This window comes from Gymnoscopelus braueri (genome assembly GCF_963280865.1).
Source record: "Gymnoscopelus braueri genome assembly, chromosome: 15".
Classification (NCBI taxonomy): domain Eukaryota; kingdom Metazoa; phylum Chordata; class Actinopteri; order Myctophiformes; family Myctophidae; genus Gymnoscopelus; species Gymnoscopelus braueri.
The window spans coordinates 15196040-15215976 of record NC_137620.1 but is presented as its reverse complement, the minus strand read 5'-3'; the positions used below and the strand labels follow the sequence as shown (position 1 = coordinate 15215976).

The 19937-nt window shown below is 46.0% G+C and overlaps 1 protein-coding gene across 2 annotated transcripts in view; it reads right to left on the bottom strand.

Moving 5' to 3' along the window:
- The window catches only part of shroom4 (shroom family member 4), a 92989-nt gene that overhangs the window by 5031 nt on the left and 68021 nt on the right, over positions 1 to 19937 (bottom strand). For both annotated transcript variants that reach the window (XM_080452136.1, XM_080452137.1), the window contains 7 exons: positions 15639 to 18660; positions 7881 to 7942; positions 5315 to 6454; positions 4250 to 4951; positions 2097 to 2226; positions 1864 to 1965; positions 833 to 1003 (listed from right to left, as the gene is read on the bottom strand). In XM_080452136.1, coding sequence (XP_080308262.1) covers positions 833 to 1003; positions 1864 to 1965; positions 2097 to 2226; positions 4250 to 4951; positions 5315 to 6454; positions 7881 to 7942; positions 15639 to 18660 — 5329 coding nt within the window. The remainder of the gene's footprint in view (positions 1 to 832; positions 1004 to 1863; positions 1966 to 2096; positions 2227 to 4249; positions 4952 to 5314; positions 6455 to 7880; positions 7943 to 15638; positions 18661 to 19937) is intronic.

The following is a 19937-nucleotide window of genomic DNA, read 5'->3' as shown; positions in this document are numbered from 1 at the left end:
TACCCCTTTTTCTCCCCAATTTAGTTGTTATGCCAATTATTTCCTCCCCACATACATTTCTGTGTGTTGTCACTGCTGTTGTATCCACCTGCCAGTGAGGAGCCCCCACCGGAAGGACGTAGAGCCTTTGTCCGACTCCTCCCGCCCCAACACTCCGTGCTGACAGGTGCCACCCCAGCCTGTACGATTACGTGCAGTGACTAGTATCACCCTCCCCGCCCGGCTTCCCTCCGCCGAACACGAGCCAATTGTGTTCGTATGGACGCTCGACAAAGCAGGATGCACCCCATCCATCCTTTCTTTCTTCTTCTCTCCTCACCTCACCATTCTCATACTTTTCCTCCCACACCATTTGTCCTCCTCCTTGCCAATCCCTCCCTCCCTCGGTAGTGTTGCCATGTCTGCTTATTATAAGTGACTTTGGGCTTGTAAACATTGGTAGTTGTGGGTTGCGTTTTTTTGGGCTTGTTTCTAAAGTGTAGTTGCTTATTTTGCTGTATAATGTTGTTTAAACCAGTGGCTCAGGACCCCCAAATTAATAAGTATTTGTCTGCAGACCCCCCCATCTGAAAATACTTTATGCCAGGAACCCCCATACAAGATTTGTGTTGTTAAAATGTTTCAAAATAAATCTTCAAATTTTCTTCAAGATTTTTTGGAAAATAGCAGATCTACAAGCTCACTGAGCTTGTAGATCATCTATTTTCAAATAGCCGATGCATAGGTTTAAAGGGCTCATGTAGCCTAGTTGCTTCTTTTGGGCTTGTTTTCATAGACCTGGTTTTTCTCTAAAAAAAAAACTGGAAACACTGTCCCTCGCCCTCCTCCTCACCCTCTCTTGCTGAGCGGTGTCCGGGTCCAGGAGGTCCAGGGAGGTCTCCACCCGCAGCAGCCGTCCAGATAGAGACAGGATGAGACTCACCACCTTGTCCAGGTCCCCGATGAACATACGGAACTTATCCACCTCGTTGGGCTTACAGACGCCCACCACCATGCTCTCCACCTGGACGGAGACATCATTGAAATGTTACTTTCCTTCCTTCCTAAAACACACAGCTGTTATTCTACATGAAAACACAAATGTGTACAAGAGAATAAACTGAGCAAACACCAAAGCAAAAACAAGTTTGTTTGTTTGTTTGACTTTTGATCTAGGTCAAAAGAGGCACGACTTACAAGGATCACAGGTAAACCAAGAACCTTAGCATCAGTCTAAAACAATACACTATCAACAATAATAATATGTACATTGAAACTATAGGATACCAGGTAAACAATGATGAACATATCACCTGTCTAAATAACCTGCTACCTATTTAACATTGGGATGAATGAATACGTACATGATCCACCAGGCTCCCTAACCCAGTGGTTCCCAAACGTTTTAGCTCAAGACCCAGTAGAGAAATCTCTATTTCTCTACTGAAATCTCTATGTTTGCCTGGGACCCAAACTAGTGAATATAGCAGATCTACAAGCTCACAACGCGTCCCACGCTGCAAACTTGTAGATCTGCTATTTTCACTACTTCTTAAACGAAAAAAATAAATGTATTTATAGAAATTATTTGATTTTTTGATTTTATTTATTAATTTTTTATTTTTTTAATGAAAAGTTGAGATTTGTTTAAACTTTTTTTCAATCTCTTCAAATATATATTTTTAAATGTAGGAAACGAAAAAAGGGGACATTTATCGCGACCCATAAAAATTGGTCCGTGACCCAAACATGGGTCCCGACCCACTGTTTGGGAAACCGTGCCCTAACCTCTCTACCAGCAGAGTCAAATGAATACATAAATCACAGGCTCCCTAACCCCTGACTGAATGCATGAATGAATGAATGAATGAATGAGTAGAGCACCTCGTCTCCTAGCTGAGTGTTGGCTCTGATGTCATCCTGTAGGCCTCTCTGGGCCTCTCTAAGGACGCCCAGCTTCTTGCGAAGACTCTCCATCAGCTGTTTCTATAGCAAGATGAAACAGAAACGTTTTACTGTAAAAACAGTGGACAAATTGCTAATAATCAAAAGATACTTCTGTGTGTGTGTGTGTGTGCGTGTGTGTGTGTGTGTGTGTGTGTGTTTGTTTATGTTACCTTATAGGACAGTTCGTCATCCTCATCTCGGTCATCTCTGTCAGTGAAGTCTTTCATCTGAGACAGTAGCTGAGCCTTGGCTGCTGAAGTACTGTAATACGAAGAACAGCTAGAACTAGCACCAGACCTCCTGGAGAGGAGAGGAGAGAGGAGAGGAGACAAAGGTCATCTGCTGGTGCCAAGACCACAAACAAATTGTATGATGAGAACTGTTCTTTATAGAGCTTCTTCGGCTTGGAATGTGCTCCCCATAAATGTTAGACACACCAGAAGAGAGTAGAGAAGAGTAGAGTAGAGTAGAGTAGAGTAGAGCAGAGCAGTTAGTTCTCAAACATTTTCGTGTCAAGGACCCCCAAATTGATATATATTTGGCCGTGGACCCCCATCTGAAAATGTTTTGTGCCAGGGACCCCCAGAAGAGAAGATTTATATTTAAAAGAAAGCAAAATTATTCAACATTTTTCATATTTTTCAAAATATGTAAAAAAAAAAATGCAGATGTACAAGCTTGTAGATCTGCTATTTTTTAATAGCCAACATATAAATGGATAAAGTAGTTAAAATGATTGTGATGCTATTTTAAATACTTTTGCTGGGGACCCCCTGGAACCCCCCCAAGGATCCCTGGGGGTCCCCGGACCCCTCTTTGAGAACCAATGGAGGAGAGGAGAGGAGAGGAGTAAAGATTGTTATAAGAAAGGAACAAAGCGTTCCTGTGGTGGAACAACTTAAAAGCCACTTAGACACAGCAGATAGATTATGTTAAGGAATGGAGGTCAATGAAGACTGGAAGACGAATGAGTGTTAAAACGGATAAACCAAGCCACAGAACGGAGGAGAGAGAGGAAAGTGAGATGGTGGGAAAGACGTGAGGTGGTAACAGGCTGACCTGGTTCAAATTGTACTGCCAAGTAATCCTGACTGTTGTTGCTCCATTGAAGCCATTAAGACCGGGCAAGCATCGGTGTCATTTTAGATTTATTTGGGCTATTCAAAAATAGCAGATCTACATAGCGCAAGTGCCGCGCTACGAGCTTGTAGATCTGCTATTTTAGAAATATCGTGAAAATGTGCGCAAATCTTTGAATATATATTCTACAAATGTCTTCTAAATCCTAACCGTTTTTTTTTATATAACTTATGTTGCTATATCAGTGGTTCTCATTTCTCTTTTTCATGTCAAAAGAGAAATGAGAACCACTGCCAAAACCACGCGGCCAAAATGATGTGCATTTGGCCGCGGACTCCCATCTAAAAAAATATTTTGTTCCAGAGACCCCCCAGAAGCAAAGATTTGAGTTACAAATGTTCGCTTTAAAAATATACATATTCAAAGATTTGCACACATTTTCACGATTTTTCAAAATGAGCAGATATCTGCTATTTTTTAATGCGTTCCCGGATTGAATGGGTTAATTACCGGGTGGGTGGAGTTTACCACATCAAAACAATTCAGAGACTGTAAAGTAAGTTGTCACCCGTTCATTATAAGAACGTATATTCATAACGGACTTAAAAATGCTTTCCTGTGATTGTGTAAAACTTGCTGGCAGTTAAAATATGTCCAATATGACTAAGTAGCATAAAATACACATAAAACAAAAACACACAGAAAGCTACTTTATGAAATATAGACCCATGGCTGGTAAAGACGGAGAGCGGGAAGGAAAAGATTGACTTTACAATGGAGCGTGGGTGAGGAATGCTGTGGGAAAGACGGAATGAGCTTAGTGGCAGGAACAATTAGGTCCTGTACAAATCAAATGGTCTGTGTAATTCATGCGAGCGCGCGCACACACACGCGCACGCACAGCTAAGTGATGTCTCTCACCTGGACAAGAGAACGTGATTCTATAATTGCTACTATTTATATCTGTTGCTAAATGTTGGCATATTTTGCCTCATCTGCACGTTGTGTATATTTGATATTTGTGTCTTGTTATTTGACTTTGTTTCCATTATTTCTTTCTCTATTCTTATGACTCTTTTTAAAACTGCCAAACGACGGGAGCTTGTACAATAAACAATTTCACCCACTGTTTTACACCTGTAAACTTGTGAGGTGACATTAAAGTTGAAGTTCGAGCTGATGCGTAGAAACTCACACACACACACACACACACACGTTCCGACTCAAACTCCTTCTCTCTTACCTATCCAGACTATCCGAGTTGTGCTCCGTGGTTCTGTAGTCTCTTCTCCAGCTCTCTGTGCCCGACTCTCCCTCGCTGCCCTGGGGAAAGAGCTCCTCCAAGCTGAGCCTCTCCCTGGCCCTCTCCCCGGCCTCCAGCTCCTCGTCCAGGGACCCGCTCTCCGCTCTCGCCCTCCCCGACGGAGAGGCCTCCGAGCTGGGCAGCGTGTCTATGTCCGTCTCCAGGACGGTCACCGGCAGCGCGAAACACTGGAGCTCGGTGGTGATGGGGACGTCGTCGACCGGTTCCTCCTGGAAGTCGTCGATGTCCGTTTCCATGGGGATGTCGAGTTCTACCTCCAGGCTGTGGGCGGGGCTCGGGCTGAGGGTGGTCTCGGATTCCGTCCCGGGTTCCGGTTCCCCCTCCAGGATCTTCTGCCGCTCCACGACGCTGTTTAAGTTCTTGGAGGACTGGAACATTCGGTTGTTGAGGAACTGCTGCTGTTGCTCGTAATTCATGGCGAAGTAGGATTCCGGGGATATGGCCGTGCTGACGCCTCCGTTTTCCATTGTTGTGAGTGTGGTCTTGTTGCTATGAATTCTGGGAGATGGAGTTCTCTCCCATTCGGCCCCAGGTCTCTGGTTCTGCTGCTGCTGTCTCTGAGGCCTTACGGATGTCTGTCTGTCCTGGTCTGGGTTGTGGTTGGAGTCCATCTCAGACGATCTGGGGAGACAAAGATGAACAACACGTCATATTAACACTTTAAGCGAATATCTACCAAAATACAGATTGGCACAATTTGCTAATTGGCAAAGGTACACAGTTTTAATATTTGAATGCAATTAATGTACTAGGAATTGGCCTATGTTCTGGCTTTTACTGGCTTTATCGTCAAGCGTATTTGACTGAAACCACTATAATACATTTTCTTTGTCATAGGATGACAGTATTGCTTGATAATTTCCTCCTGAAAACACACATCTTAAACATACCGTAATAATAACTAACAGAATAAATAAAAACGAAATAATAGACTGTGTACAGTACATGCCACCTGGGCCCGATGCATCTGCCATAGAGTCTCACCTGTTGACCCAGTTCTCTGTGGTAGGTGGTGGTACTGGTGGTAGTGATGGTACTGGTGGTACTGGTGGAGGTAGTGGGGGCAACATGTCCACTCTCTCCTGCTGTCCTCCATAACCACTCCTCACGTGCCCCTCCCTCTCTCTCGGGGGCGGAGCCACAGGCCGGAACGCCCTCCGCGAGAACATGGGACTGGGTGGAGCGACGGCAAAGGGGCGGTCCTGAACCTGAGGCTGACTGTCATTGAACGCGCCGTGGGAAAAGGGGCGCTCTTGAATTTGAGGCTGGTTCTGATTGGACGAGCCGTGAGGAAAGGGGTGGCCCCGAACCGGAGTCTGGTTCTGACCGGACGAGGCGTGCGAAAGGGGGCGGTCCTGAGCAGTCGGCTGGCTCTGATTGGACGCGACGCAGGCAACGGGGTGTTCCTGCACCTGAGGTTGACCCTGGCCGCGGCTACAGCGCCGACAGCCCTCCGGCACCTCGTGCCTCTGAGGGGGAAGACTGTAAGACCTCTGCCTGGACGTCTCCAGAGGAGAGACGCACGACACGGAGTCGGAGGAGGGGCCGCGTCCCTCCGCAGGGGCGAAGGACGGAGGCGCGGCACGATGGGTGGCGGGCGAGGGGGTGAGGACGGGAGGCGAGGCGAAGAGCGTGTGGTGGGAGGTGCGTCTGCGGTGGAACTGTTCCCACTTGGGGGGCGGCGGCCTCGGAGGAGGCGGGGTCTTCTTCCTGGTCCGCCCGGCGACACTTCCGGCGCTTCTTGGTTGTTCCCCGACCTCACCCCCTCCTCCTCCTCTACCTCCTGCTTCTCCTCCTCCTCCTCCTCCTCCTCCTCCTCCTCCTCCTCCCACCTCCTCGACCTCGCTCAAGGTTTGACTGCTGGCCACCGAGATGGCGGGCGACCAGCGGTGGCTGTCGAAGCGCAGGTCGTTTTCGGACATGGCCCTGCCACGCAGGGACAGGGGGGCCGGTGGGGGGGCCCCGTGCTGGTCATCGTTATGTCTGGGGCCCCACCTACCCTGGTGGGAATGCTGCTGCTGCTGCTGCTGCTGCTGCTGCTGCTGGTGGTGATGGTGATGGTGGTGATGGTGATGGTCAGGACCCTCTTGTTGCCTGGAGTCAGACCTCCACCTTGGGTAGTCCCTAAAACATTTATGAAGAGGAAGATAATTTTGTCAGTGGTGGGGAGCGAGAAAGTAAAAAGGTAGAGGCGAGATGAAATCAGTTCAGGGGTCTTCAACGTTTTTCAGGCCAAGGACCCCCTAGCTGAGAGAGAGATGAAGCAGGGACCCCCTCTATATTTTATAAAATTGTGTTTCAGATTAAACTTTTTTTTTTTACTTAGTCTGCTCTTTTTTCCCTCTACACCTATACCTCTTTGCCAAAAATAGCCGATCTACAAGCTCACAACGCCTCGCAGTGCGAGGCGTTGTGAGCTTGTAGATCTGCTATTTTTGGCTAAAGTTCTCTTCAGAATAGGGATGCTAGGGTTCAAGTGAATAATGTAAAAAAACAAAGTTTTGGCGGCCCCCCTGTAGTAACTCTGATGACCCCCTAGGGGTCCCGGTCCCGTGACAAAGGACTGTGCTGAACAGAATATGCAGAGGCAAAGCGTTAGAAAGAAATGTGCTAGAGAGAACAGAACGATAGAAAAATGCACACCAGGATAACAAGAGCCCATGCATGCTAAAAAGTGTGGTTGAGCAAACTTGTTTTCCCCTTCGGAAATCCACAGCCACCGAACTGTTTCTGTGTCCGGCCAAATATGAAGGACGGGGCCCCCCCCCCCTTGCATACCATAGGCCTCTTCTCCCATCCCGACGTATAGGAGCGGCCGTGCAACCACATTATCACTGCGGTCGTATCATGACCATGGATGATTGCCCTGCACACTTAGGACTCATTAGAGTGAAATCACAGCCAGCCATGATTGAGTGGGATTTCCGAGAGTCAATTAGAATAGGCCTAACCCCACCTAAGGTCCCTGGGGGTATACTTAGCGGCAATCAGAGAGAGAGAGAGAGACAGACAGACAGACAGACAGACAGACAGACAGACAGACAGACAGACAGACATAGAGAATAATAAGACAGAAGCAGAGATGGAGTAACAAAAAACATGGAAATGATTTTGGGTTTGAGTTGTGTGCAAATGTGTCTGCATGTGTGCGTGGAATAAAGAAAAGAGATGCAGATAAATGCAGATAAACATCAAAAGAAAGGAAATGCCTGTGTGTATGCATGCATTAAATCATGCAGACACCTGCATGTGTCCAGAAGAAAGGGGGCACGGGGGGGGGGGGGGGAGAGAGAGAGAGAGAGAGAGAGAGAGAGAGAGAGAGAGAGAGAGAGAGAGAGAGAGAGAGAGAGAGAGAGAGAGAGAGAGAAAATAGAGACAGCCAGAGAGAGAGAGAGGGAAAATAGAGACAGCCGGAGAGAGAGAGAGAGAAATGCGTGTGTGTGTGTGTGTGTGTGTGTGTGTGTGTGTGTGTGCGCGCACACGCATTGGCATATGCACCGTTGTCCATCTGGTGTGCCTTTCGGTACACACAGGACAGGAAGTGGCTCACCTCTCGGTCAGGCTGTACTTCCTGTTGAGCTTGGCCGTTTCCTGTTGCCGGGCAGGATAAGTCTGTGAAACAGATTCAGGCCGTTAATTCAAACAGTGGAATGCTGGGAAGAAGGTGTCATTATGCAGGTCAGCCCACATCCACTCAGTGAACACACCCATCTATATATCTCTGCCGTCGGGCAGAAACCAGCTATGTACAAAATATTAACTTTTCAGGAAATGAAAATAAAATATATATATGTTGTTAGACTTTATACATTGTCAGATACTTGAATGTGTCCTTATATTATCATCACTTTACCCAAATACAGCTCAAGTGGAGTTAGGAGGTGTTTGACCATTAATGTGGAGATGACTTCGTCATTTTAATCAATGATGGAAAAACATCTCCAAAGTTGGAGTTCGGTGGTTTGAACGACGAGTTTGAGGATCCAATGGAGTTAGGAGGTTTCGTCAGAAGCGCTTTTAAATACTTTTAATTGGTTCAATATTTGTAAAAACCCACAGACATAAAGGCTGTTCAATAGCACTGATTTATTAAAGAAAATACAAAAGTTGAAAAATGGAGACCGCTACGACAGCAACGATATGTTTATTTTAAGGACATTCATGATTTGTTGCTCGATAGTAACAGTATTTAATGAGTACATGTATTGCATGAGTATTGTCATATATAGTCATATGTCAGAGTTTCTATCTGTAGGTTAGGTTTCATATGTTGTAGTTTCTTATCCGTCTGTCTGTCTCTCTGTCTACAGTATGTCTGTCTGTATGTCACCCTGTCTACAGTATATCTGTCTGTCTCTCTGTCTACAGTATGTCTGTCTGTCTGTCTCTCTGTCAACAACATGTCTGTCTGTCTGTCTGTCTGTCTGTCTGTCTGTCTGTCTACAGTATGTCTGTCTGTCTGTCTGTCTGTCTGTCTACAGTATGTCTGTCTGTCTGTCTGTCCATCATCCCTCTATCTGAAAGACAGGGTAGAGCAAGTGGATGATACAGTCAAGTGTATGAAGCACGTTCCTTGATGCTCCGCCTGGATGCCTCTGCTACAACAGCTTGAATGGACATTAGAATGCAAGACAAACACACTGTACAGGCCGTGACCTTGAGCCCACCACTACTCAATACGTGGCATGGGCTACGTACTAAAACACTGCTCACGACGAGTAATGTCAACAAAATAATGATCATAAAATAAAAGCGAATGAGTGGAATGACAAAGAATGTAGACAAGGAGGAGCGTACATCTGCGGAACACATTTGCCAAGGTTACCGTTTCACCGATGAAGGGATGAGAAAGATAGAAAGATGAAAGGAAGAAAATAAAGAATGAAATTTAGAAAGAGAGAGAGAGAGAGAGAGAAAGAAAGCTAGAAAGAGAAAGACGGAAGGGAGGGAATAAAGAAACGAGCAAAGAAATAAAGAAGAGTCATTCCATGAATGGAATGTGAGACAGCCTCATAACCAGAGCCATATACTGTATATGAAACGGTTCTGCTCTGTTAATGGCGTTTTCTTGTTGATTTAAGCGGCTCGTCTCATTACGGCTAAAATACAGGATGCGCCTGTGGAACGCATTCAGCAGGTTTATTATTCCCACGGTGGAACGGCAGACGACCTCATTGAACTCTCATTACCGCTCAGGATAATACTAGAGAGACCATATTAGATGCGCTTGTAGGGGAGATAAAATGATATGTATCCATACCCATCACTTGCATTACTGTAGTGTAGGGCTCAACTAAAACAGCTAATCTAACAAAATGACTGAATCGATTATAAAAAATTATACAGTTTAATTAAATAATCGATTTTTAACAAATAATTGATAAAGAAATTGTGACATATACAAGCCCACGATGTGCAACATTTGCTATTTTTGTACAACCTCATTGTAAAATGAATTGTAACATAGGGCTTGAGTTGAGTGTTAATCAGACTAATCTCTTTAGTCGGTTATAAAAACAAATCAATTAGAATTGTTTCGGATCGATTTGTTGATTACCAACGGTTCCTGAGCCGTGTGGCCCATAGGTCACCAGTCTATCTCCTGTTTCCTTGGTACCAAGCAGGGAGGCATTGGGTACCATAGCATCTTTATAGTCTTTGGTATGACTCGGTTAGAGATTGAACCCAAATCGACCTCCCAATCTCAGGGCGGACACTCTTAACCGCCAGGCCACTGAGCTGGTTTTAAACTATACTAACCAAAAAATGTGCAAATCAGAGAGTAGATGCAACATTACTCATTTAAACTACAACCTGCAAAGAGCCCAGATGTGCATGCCATGTGTATCTATATCTATACGTGTAATAAATATAACTACATGAGAAAATGTGCAGCCTCTTCAGTCACTTTGGCATTCACACAGTCATGTGTTAGAAAATATGTGCAGACGTGCAGTGGTGGAAAGTAACTAAGTACGTTTACTCAAGTACTGCACTTGAGTAAAATGTTGAGGTATTTTTTACTTTACTTGAGTGTTTCCAATTTTCAGTACTTTTACTTACGACTACATCCTTTGAAAATAGCCGATCTACAAGCTCACAATGCGACGCATTGTGAGCTTGTAGATCTGCTATTTTCAAAGGATTTTTATACATTTGTAAAGTTGTGAAATGGGACATTTTGCATAATGAGTACTTTCCACTTTGGTAATTTAAGTACATTTTGATACCAATACTTTTGTACTTTTACTAAAGTCAATTTTGAATTCCGGACTTTTACTTTCTACATTGCAAGATTGATACTTTTACTTAAGTAAAAAAAATTAGTACTTTTCCACCACTGCAGACGTGCCTGGACAGCACATGTACAGTAGCATCTGCAGAGCACTACTGACTCTATTTTGATTGATTCTGAAAATATCAGACATATTCAAAACACATGGTTCTGTATGTTATTACTGCTTTATCAAATTCTAGCCCAACATCATTAAGGATGATAACTTAATATATGTGCTGCTGTCTGGTGGAAACCTTGTATGTCCAAAACCATTGCTTTTTTATTGTTATAAAAAAACATTTTAAGATCACAAGCATTAATTTAGTTGAAATATGGAGATACAATGTTTCTGCCCGACTGCAACAATTATATTAAAATAGTGGTTCCCAGTAAAATGTGTGGATGACTGTGACATCAACTGTGTCGATTGATTAAAAAACCTTTTGACTACAGTACATGCAATACCGGTGTCGAAAACTCAACTTTTAGCCTCCATTCTCAACATGCCACTTAAGGGTCTAATCCCACGGTACGAATTCATTGCAAAGGCTCTCAAGGCCACTGCCCCCAGTGGCAGAGGGGAGAATGGTTGTGGTTGTGAAAGTTTGGGGTGTCGCTGCAATCAATTTGCTGCTTGGGCGATACAGAGAGCGTTGATGGACTCCATCTGCAGGTTAACGTAACTGTTAACTGATAGTAACATGTTGGAAAAACCATGGAATATTCCTTTTATTCAATGTCCTGATCAAGAAAATAATTTCTATTGAATTGTATTTGAGTACTGACCTTTAGGCTTGGCTCCCAAAATAACTCCCAATTAATTGTTGTATAACTATAAGTAACTATGTCAGGAAAAGTAAAATATCCCAACTGGAAAAACAGAGACCATTAAAGCACAGCATGCTTTAGTGTTATTAACTTTCACAGTTAGTAAAGACACACACACACGTGCACACACGCACGCACACGCACGCACGCACGCACACACATGCACGCACACGGCCAAAGCACGAGATACACATGCAAGCAAATAGACTTCCATAAACATGTACACATGCACACATACAGACACACACGTGAAATGTGTTATGTTCAGTATGGTGCTGTATATAACGCACGCTAAACTTTTTATAAAAATACACACACACACACGTGAAATGTGTTTCGTATGTTGTTGTATATAATATAACACACGCTATGCTTTCTGCACTTCCCTTTGTGATGTAAATGTCCTCCCAGACAATCAAAGGAACCGTACTGACCCTGCGTTTCCACTGTAGCTGAAGCTAGCCCCTGGGCTACATTTTGCCAATAACAATTCCCTCTGAACTATTTCCTACCATTTCTCAAAAACGCAGCTGGGATGTTCAGTTGGGAACGGGCTGAGTGACAGTCCATGAATAATAATAACAGTCTTTTATAAATTATTTCCATATCTTTATATTCGGTTTCCTTCCTACGTCCAAGACACGCGTGCACGCGCAAACACAAGAACATGTCAAGACATACCAATGCACTGACAATTATGAGTCGTCTGTGCAACTAAATGTACATCTATTTGTGTGTATGCCTTTGACTTTGAATATATATATATGTATGTATACTGTATATCATCGCTGTCAAATCCTGTTTCTCCATATTCCATCTTTTTACTGTATGTTGTTTTCATACACTAATGCCCTATTTTATACGAAATGCAATGTATAAATGCGATGCAAATGCAAAAGTAGTTAAAACAAGCTCAGCAATATGAGCTTGTAGATTATTTGACAATTGATGAAAATATTCACCTATGACATCCCCAAAATAGGCTGAAAATCAGGCTGAAAGTCTGTCTGTGGGTTTTTACAAATATTTAAGCAATGAAAAGTATTAACAAAAGCTTGTAACTAAAATAATACCTAGATTGGATCGATTGGAACACAGAAATTTTTTTATCCATTTTTCATTCTCTAATAAGTAACGGTTTTCCGCCCAACAGCGACAAAATGTTTATGATTGGAATCAATATCTTTGTATAGGCTATGTGATTGTGATTGTGTGTGTGTGCGTGTGCGTGTGCATCTGAATCAATGCCTTTATGCCTCTGTGGACCTCCTTCGACATCTGTTAATAGTAAAACCATTGGACGCCTTCAGTGGCTCGTATAAAACCAGATCTCATCACAGGGGTTATCGCACAGGCATAGAATCAAATAACTTTCATTTGAAAATGGATTCCGACTGAGCGGAAACAGAGGTTCAAACTTCCCCTAACACAACACACACACACACACACACACACACACACACACACACACACACACACACACACAATCACCACAGGACCCTGCGTGGTCAGCCTACACAAAACCAAACAGAAGAGCACGACAATTTCAGCCAAGTATCTGTTTAACTTGAAGAGCCATTTTGTCGATAACAAATGTCAGCTCGGTTTAGCTCGACGTCAAATGATAGGGTTTATAATGGATTAAACGTTCAGGGGGGGGGAAAGGCTCCAAAAGTTCATAACGGTGAGGGCAGGGGGGGTCGCTGACTGTATCAAAAGACCCCCCATCCCCCGCCAAGAGGCTCGAGTTGATCTTGCGGCCGAGAAGTAACGTGACCCTGTTATTACCGCGGACACAAAATGTCCAGTGTTTGCTTGCCCGAGTCCACCTCAAGTTCAACGCCAGCCTGAGTTCTCGGCCAGGAAAGAATGTTCCACGGTTCCGGGCGCAAGACGTTCTTAGAATTTGACCGCATGCACAGATTCGAGGTTCAGAGTCTTAACCAACCGTTTTGACCGCTCGTTTCTTTGGAACAAGTGGCCACTTAGCTTGAGCCTCCGAAAGCGTTCACTCAAGGCCTGTTTGGTACCGCTGAACATTAGAACTGCCGTTGTGATGCAGTATCAAGCTGAGATTTCGGAACCTTTTCCCAAACCGCTAATGTCGGTAAACAACACGTTTTATAGTACATTTTGAGTGACAGTTGCAAGGTTTCGGTGCTGAGACGTTCATGTTTTTTTTCATTCGTTTAAAGGGCTCTACTCACAGTACACTGGTCCTCTATGGTTTGAGACATAATTGGAATGGAACATTTTAACAACATTCAACAGACTCTTTTTTAACCTTTTTCTTCTCACATCAGGGTAGAAACAATGAGATGACTCATCTTCCTTTGAGAGGGTCTTGGAAGTGTGCATGTTTATTGAAGGTTGGACCTCGACAGTTCACACAAACCACACCTTTGGGACCCACGTTCAAAACCATAGCTGGCTATATAGCGGAGCTTAAACGACACCAGACCCTCCATTAAAAAAAAATATAGCAGGACTATGGTGTTCTGTGGCTGGTGAAGATGAAGTCGTTGGAAGGTGCTTTTTGGTCCAAAAAGTGGGAAAGCATATATAATCAAAAGAAAATGATTCCAAGGCACAGAAGGTTAATAAACTCTATACTTACTTAGTTGACCAGATTGCGAAGAGCTTTATGCTATGCCCCCTCCCGCAGATCGGACGAAAATAGCCGATCTACAAGCTCAGAATAGGGATGTTAGGGTTCAAATGGTTTAAAAAAAAAAAGCTTTGATCTATTCAATCCGGGAACGCATCTGTGTCATTTTATACTTTAGCAATTCAAAAATAGCAGATAAACAAACTCATAGAGCTTGTAGATCTGCTATTTTTTTTAAAAATCGTGAAAATGTGTTCAAATCTTTTAATATATATATATTTTTAAAGCGAACATTTGTAACTCAAATCTTTGCTTCTAGGGGGGAAGTTTAAAAAAAAAACTGTTAGGAATTAGAAGACATTTGTGTTATTGTCATTCTAAAATAACACAGATACGTTCCCGGATTGAATGGGTTAAAAAAACGTCTAGTTCATCATCAAAGAAGTAAAAAACATGCCTACATGTTTCGGCCTTAAGTGGCCTTGTTCAGGGCACACAGCTGCTGGCCTGTTTTATTGAAAGCTTTTCTAACCTTCTGAAGAGTCAGTGTATTGGAATCATTTTCTTTGGATTATAGACACCAGACCCTTATTGAGAACTAACCCGGAAATCCCCCCTGGTTTATGAATAACAGAAATGGAGTGCACAGTTGTTGTATTATAAGAAAGGTGTACTGGTGAGTGTGTTATGAAATCGATAATGACAACCAAATGCCATTTGTGTGTGGCCGCACACGCACACATTTGGCCGTGCACTTTGTATGGCCGTGCGTGCACTAGAGCCGAGCCAATATATTGGTCATTATTTGACTTTTTTTTAACATGTGAAATGTGTTATGTTTGTATGGCGCTATGCTTTATACACACACACACACACACTCACGCTAAATGTGTTTGTATGGAGTTGTAATATAATATAACACACGCTATGCTTTTTGTACTTCCCTAGTGTATAGAGCATACGCCTTTCGTGCAGACCGTCATGGGTTCGAACCCTGCCTGGGGTCGACGTCATGCGGTCCCTACAGGTTCCTAACGCCAAATCAAATGGGTTCAGATCTGAGCCAAGTCTCCTGAGGAGGCGCGTCTGAAGCCTGTCCTTGACGGGAGTCTCCAGACGTAAAAACAGATGATGATTTGACTTTTTTTGACGACACAAGTATCTGCAACTATAGGGCCTATGTGTCTTTTTATGTGATTTTTCGACATTTCTTCGTTTTTTCAAAAGCATCCAATGTACAAGCTCACAACTCACAAAGTGCGTGAATACTGAAGGGCTTAGATGGTTAAATAAAATAAAGTTCAGTTTGTGCATATTTCATATTTACTTGTTTGCTTGTCATTGTATGTTCTTTTCATATATTATACTTTAATTTGATTAATATTTAATTTGTATTTATTTGTTTGCTTGTCTGGCATCGATCGGTCTCTAGGGTGTACCCAGTGGAAATGTCCCTGCACGTGTATTCTATTCTCATAAATGTGTGTGTGTGTGTGTGTGTGTGTGTGTGTGTGTGTGTGTGTGTGTGTGTGTGTGTGTGTGTGTGTGAGTGTGAGTGTGTGTGTGTGTGTGTGTGTGGTGCTGCTGTGTCTTACCTCAGCAGGCGTGTAGCTCCCTGCAGTGTATCCCTGGAGGAGAGACGGCTGGTTCTCACGGGGAAGGGAGGGGGCGTTGACCGGATAGAATGCAGACCGAGGAGCCTGATTGTGGGCTTGGGCGTGGGACTGGAGCAGGGCGTTGTGCGAGTGGTCGTCTGGTTGGAAGGCCTGGGCCTTCGCTCTGTAGAAGTCCTCTCTCTCCTTCAGCCTTTCTCTCTCCAGCTCCGTCTCTCTTTTCTCTCTTTCTTCTTCGATACGTTCCTTCTCTCGGGCCCTCTCCGCCTCCCTCTCTCTCTCCCTCTCTCTCTCCAACCGAAGCTCTCGCTCTCTTTCCCTCTCCCACTCTCTCACCCTTTCCTCCCTCTCTCTCTCCCTGAGCCTGGCTCTCTCCATCTCCAACTCCTTCTCTCTTTCCCTCTCCTCCCTCTCTCTCTCCCTTTTTCTCTCCCTCTCTCTCGCCCTCTCTTCTCGCTCCCGTTCCCTTTCCCTTGCCCTCTCTTCCCTCTCCCTCTCTCGTTCCCTCTCTCGTTCTCTCTCCCTCTCCCTGTTGGTGCTGATTGACTGCCTACGGGCCTCTGCGGTGTCGGGGAGCAGGGCCGTTTCCTGATGAAGTCCCCCCTGGTAGGAGTACCTCCTCTGGGCATGGCTCTGGACAAACTCGTCTCCCTGGGCCTCCCCCGGGAGAGCAGGTTGCGGGTGTTTCCTCTGCCTGCGACTCGTCAGTCCAGCGAGATTCGACACGGACGCAGACATGCCCCTGCTCGACTCCTCAAAGAACTTCATCCTTTCCGCAAACGGGAGGATCTCCGTCTCCTCCATCCGAGAGGTGGAGGACGAGCGGGTGGAGGAGACTGTCGAGGCGGTGAAGGCGCACACCCCGTGGCGCGACCCAGCGACCCCGACTGCCCTCTCGCGCCTGGCCCCCGACCGTCGGTCCGTCGGTTCGTGATCTGGTTGAAGTTTGTGTTCGGGGGTCCAGCGCCAACGGCGGGCCTTGCCGGCTGGGGCTGGTTCCTCTATGACCCGGATACCCAGACCGAAACTAGGTACGGCTGCGTCCAATACCTGGACAGGCCTGGATGAGTCAAGGTTCTGGGTCTGAGAGTGGGTTTTGGACTGGGTTTGGAAACCGTCATGGGTATTCTCAACCGGAGCGTGAGATTTCTCGGCTGAGGTTGCGGTTCGTTGTTGAACTTGCGCGGTGTTCACACTTTCAAGATTTGAGACCTCTAGGGAATTGACAGCCTGAATGAATGCAATTCTGTTGCTTCTTTCATGGAGAGGCTTCTTTTCTAGCTCCACCTCTTCCTCGTGGAGGTCTGGGTCTTCCTCTTCCTGGACCGTTTCCCCACCGCAGAGCAGCCCTCCTGGGCTACGGCTCTTCTGAAGCTGGGCCTTCTTCCTCTGGATCTCGTTGCGGAGGTTGGTCGCAAACCGCTCGCTGCGGTTCCGCCGGTTCCGCCGATGGCTCCTGGACGGTTTCTTCGTCGGTGACTCTCCTTCGTCCTCCTCTTTCCTTTCTCCTCGCTCTGTTCCTCTCTGTTCCTCCAGTAAGGAGTCCACACTGGCGGCCGCGACGAGCGGCCTAAAATCGATCTCCAGCACCCGGTCAGTGCCAACTCCTCCGTGGGTTAAGGCTCCAACGCGGTCCCCTGGTACGCTCACAGAGCGGCCCCAGGGATGAGAATGCTGAACAGGGGAGAGGGACCCACTCGCGACGCCATCTGTGGCTTCCATCCTGCCGCCTCCACCCCCATCTCCACCTTCCCCGTCCCCATCCAAGAACACCGATCCTGGGGTCGAGCATCGGCTTCCTCCCCATTTATTCTGTGTGGACTGGAGGTGATCGTGGGTGACCTCACGAACGTCAAGGTCGCCACCGAGCTCTTCCTGTTGGTGCTGGTGTGGGGAGTGTGACCACTGGCTGCTACAGGAAGGGGACGGAGACGGCTCCAACTGTTTCAAGGGCTCCTCGTCGTCGTCCCCGTTGAACTGCAGCAGCTGAATCTGCGTGGCCAGAAGCTTCTCGGGGGCACTGTGGTTGGTGTCAGGGTGGTTGAGCAGAGGTTCTGCCTGGTCCTCCATGGCGGGATCTGGAGGCAGGGAGAGGCAGGGAGAGGTGATGGCGTCGGGGGAGGACCTCACCGGGATGGCGAGGTGTTTGTGGTCTGGCGAGGTGGCACCGTCAGCGTCTTTATCAGCGCTGTCCACGTTATTATAGTTTATTTGAATATTTTTCAGTCCTTTGCGCTGGGTCCGGCGGCTATAGAGAGTTTCTAATGAGTGACACAGAGTGTAATTCCCATTTCTGTCGCCCACCGCTTCTCGTTCGGCGGGGAAGCCGTTACGAAGTCCCGGTTCTAGATTGTGCGAGGGCTCGTCGTCCTTGTTGCTGCGGTAACAGGTGAGGGCGGGAACGCCGACCGGAGCCGCTACGCAACGTTCGTCCGCGGCCTCGGGGCGACTCCGCGTGGCCCTGAAACTGTCCGTCCTCGTCGGAGGTTGCGGGGGGGCGGTCTTCGTCTCGACCACCCTTTCGTCATCCCTCCGACTGTCAAAATCTCCTCCCCTTCGGTCCTCCTCGTAGCAGCACGAAGAGGGTCTCTCTTTCGTCTCAGCCAGACTCGTTGCTTTGGGTCTCGTCAGAGACCTGGACTTGAGCCCCACCAGCTGGGCCTCGTCCTGGGCGCCGCTCCCCAGAGTCGGCGTGTCCCTGCTGGGGTAGCCCCTGCAGGCGGGCCCCCCCAGGCCCTGGAGGAGGTTGTCCATCGAGCAGGCCTCGCCGGGCCTCAGCGGCACGGTGGCGTAGTCGGACGTGTTGGAGCTGGCCGAGAAGGAGCTGTAGGCGGAGTCGCGCTTGTTGTTGAAGAGGGCGGGGTCGACAGGTGAATTGTGGGAGTCGGAGTACGGCCGCGTGTTGGGGGCGGGGGTGTCCAGGCTCTCCATCGAACCCAGGGAACTGCTGCGGTCGGTGGAGGAGAAAGGTCTGGACAGCTGGCCCCACTGCATGGACAGATCACTGGAGAGAGAGGGGGGGAGGGAGAGAGAGGGAGAGAAGGGAGGGGGGGAGAAGGGAGGAAGGATGAGTGGGAAGGGAGTGCAAGGTATGGATGGATGGGATGGAAGTGGGGAGAGAGAGAGAGAGAAAGTCAGTTATTACGATCTCAACACAATCCAAATTAATGTTCTAGTTTGCACAATGTTAAAAAGAGGGTTTCGTCCTGAAAGCGTAACGAAAATGAAAACAAAAATATTACAATAACAATCCCAGCTGTCTAGAGTTATTTTATTCAAACACAAAATGGTTATCATTTGAAAAAAATATGCCACGTTCTCATTTTATTCAAATACAAAATGGCTATCATTTGACAAAAATGCCACATTCTCTCACAGACAGAAAAACAAATACGACAGATTATGGTACTTTTTGAAGCCTCCGCGATACGATCGCACCATTACAGACAATAAGATACTCTCGTATTTCAAATACTTTTACTACTGAAAGATAGACCACATGGAAGGACTTTCCCCCCTTTTCCAAGGTGCGGGATCTGTTTTCTATGAGTTTGTCGATAAGAAAAGCTGTGTTAAAACGACAGCACACAAGTCAGTGTGCCGACAGAACGGTTTACCTACGGCACAAAACATTTACGTACATTCTGGAGAGACATCCGAGTGATAAACGAACGAGAAACCTTCATATAGCTTTTTATTCTATCCCCCTAATTGTACTGTCTTTTTTAGACACGGTTCAACTCCTACATCTGTAGCTGGCCTGGGTCTGGTTTCTATCAGTCCAGGAGCAGAGATCAGCAGAAGAAAAACCATGTGGTTTTAAAAGACCTTTCAAGGAAGCTCCTTTAACCCATTAAAACCGGGAAAACATCTGAGACATTTTAGATTTTAACCATTATTTTACACTTTCGCTATTCAAAAATAGCAGATATACAAGCTCATAGCTGTCATTTTTGAAAAATCGTGAAAATGTGTGAAAATCTTTGAATATACATATATTTTTCAAGCAAACATTTCTAACTAAAATATTTTTTTTCGGGGGGTCCCTGCCAACAACATATTTTGAGATGGGGGATTGGCGGCCAAATACATATAATTTTGGGGGTCCTTGACATGAAAAAAAACCCCCACTGATATAGCAACATCGTTAGGATTTAGAAGACATTTGTAGAATCAGGCCTCAGGTCTTAATGGGTTAAGATAGAGGAGGATTTCCTCACAGCCTGGAGTCAAATCTCCAAAGACGGGGCCCTGACTCCTCTCATCCATGCTTTCTTCCTG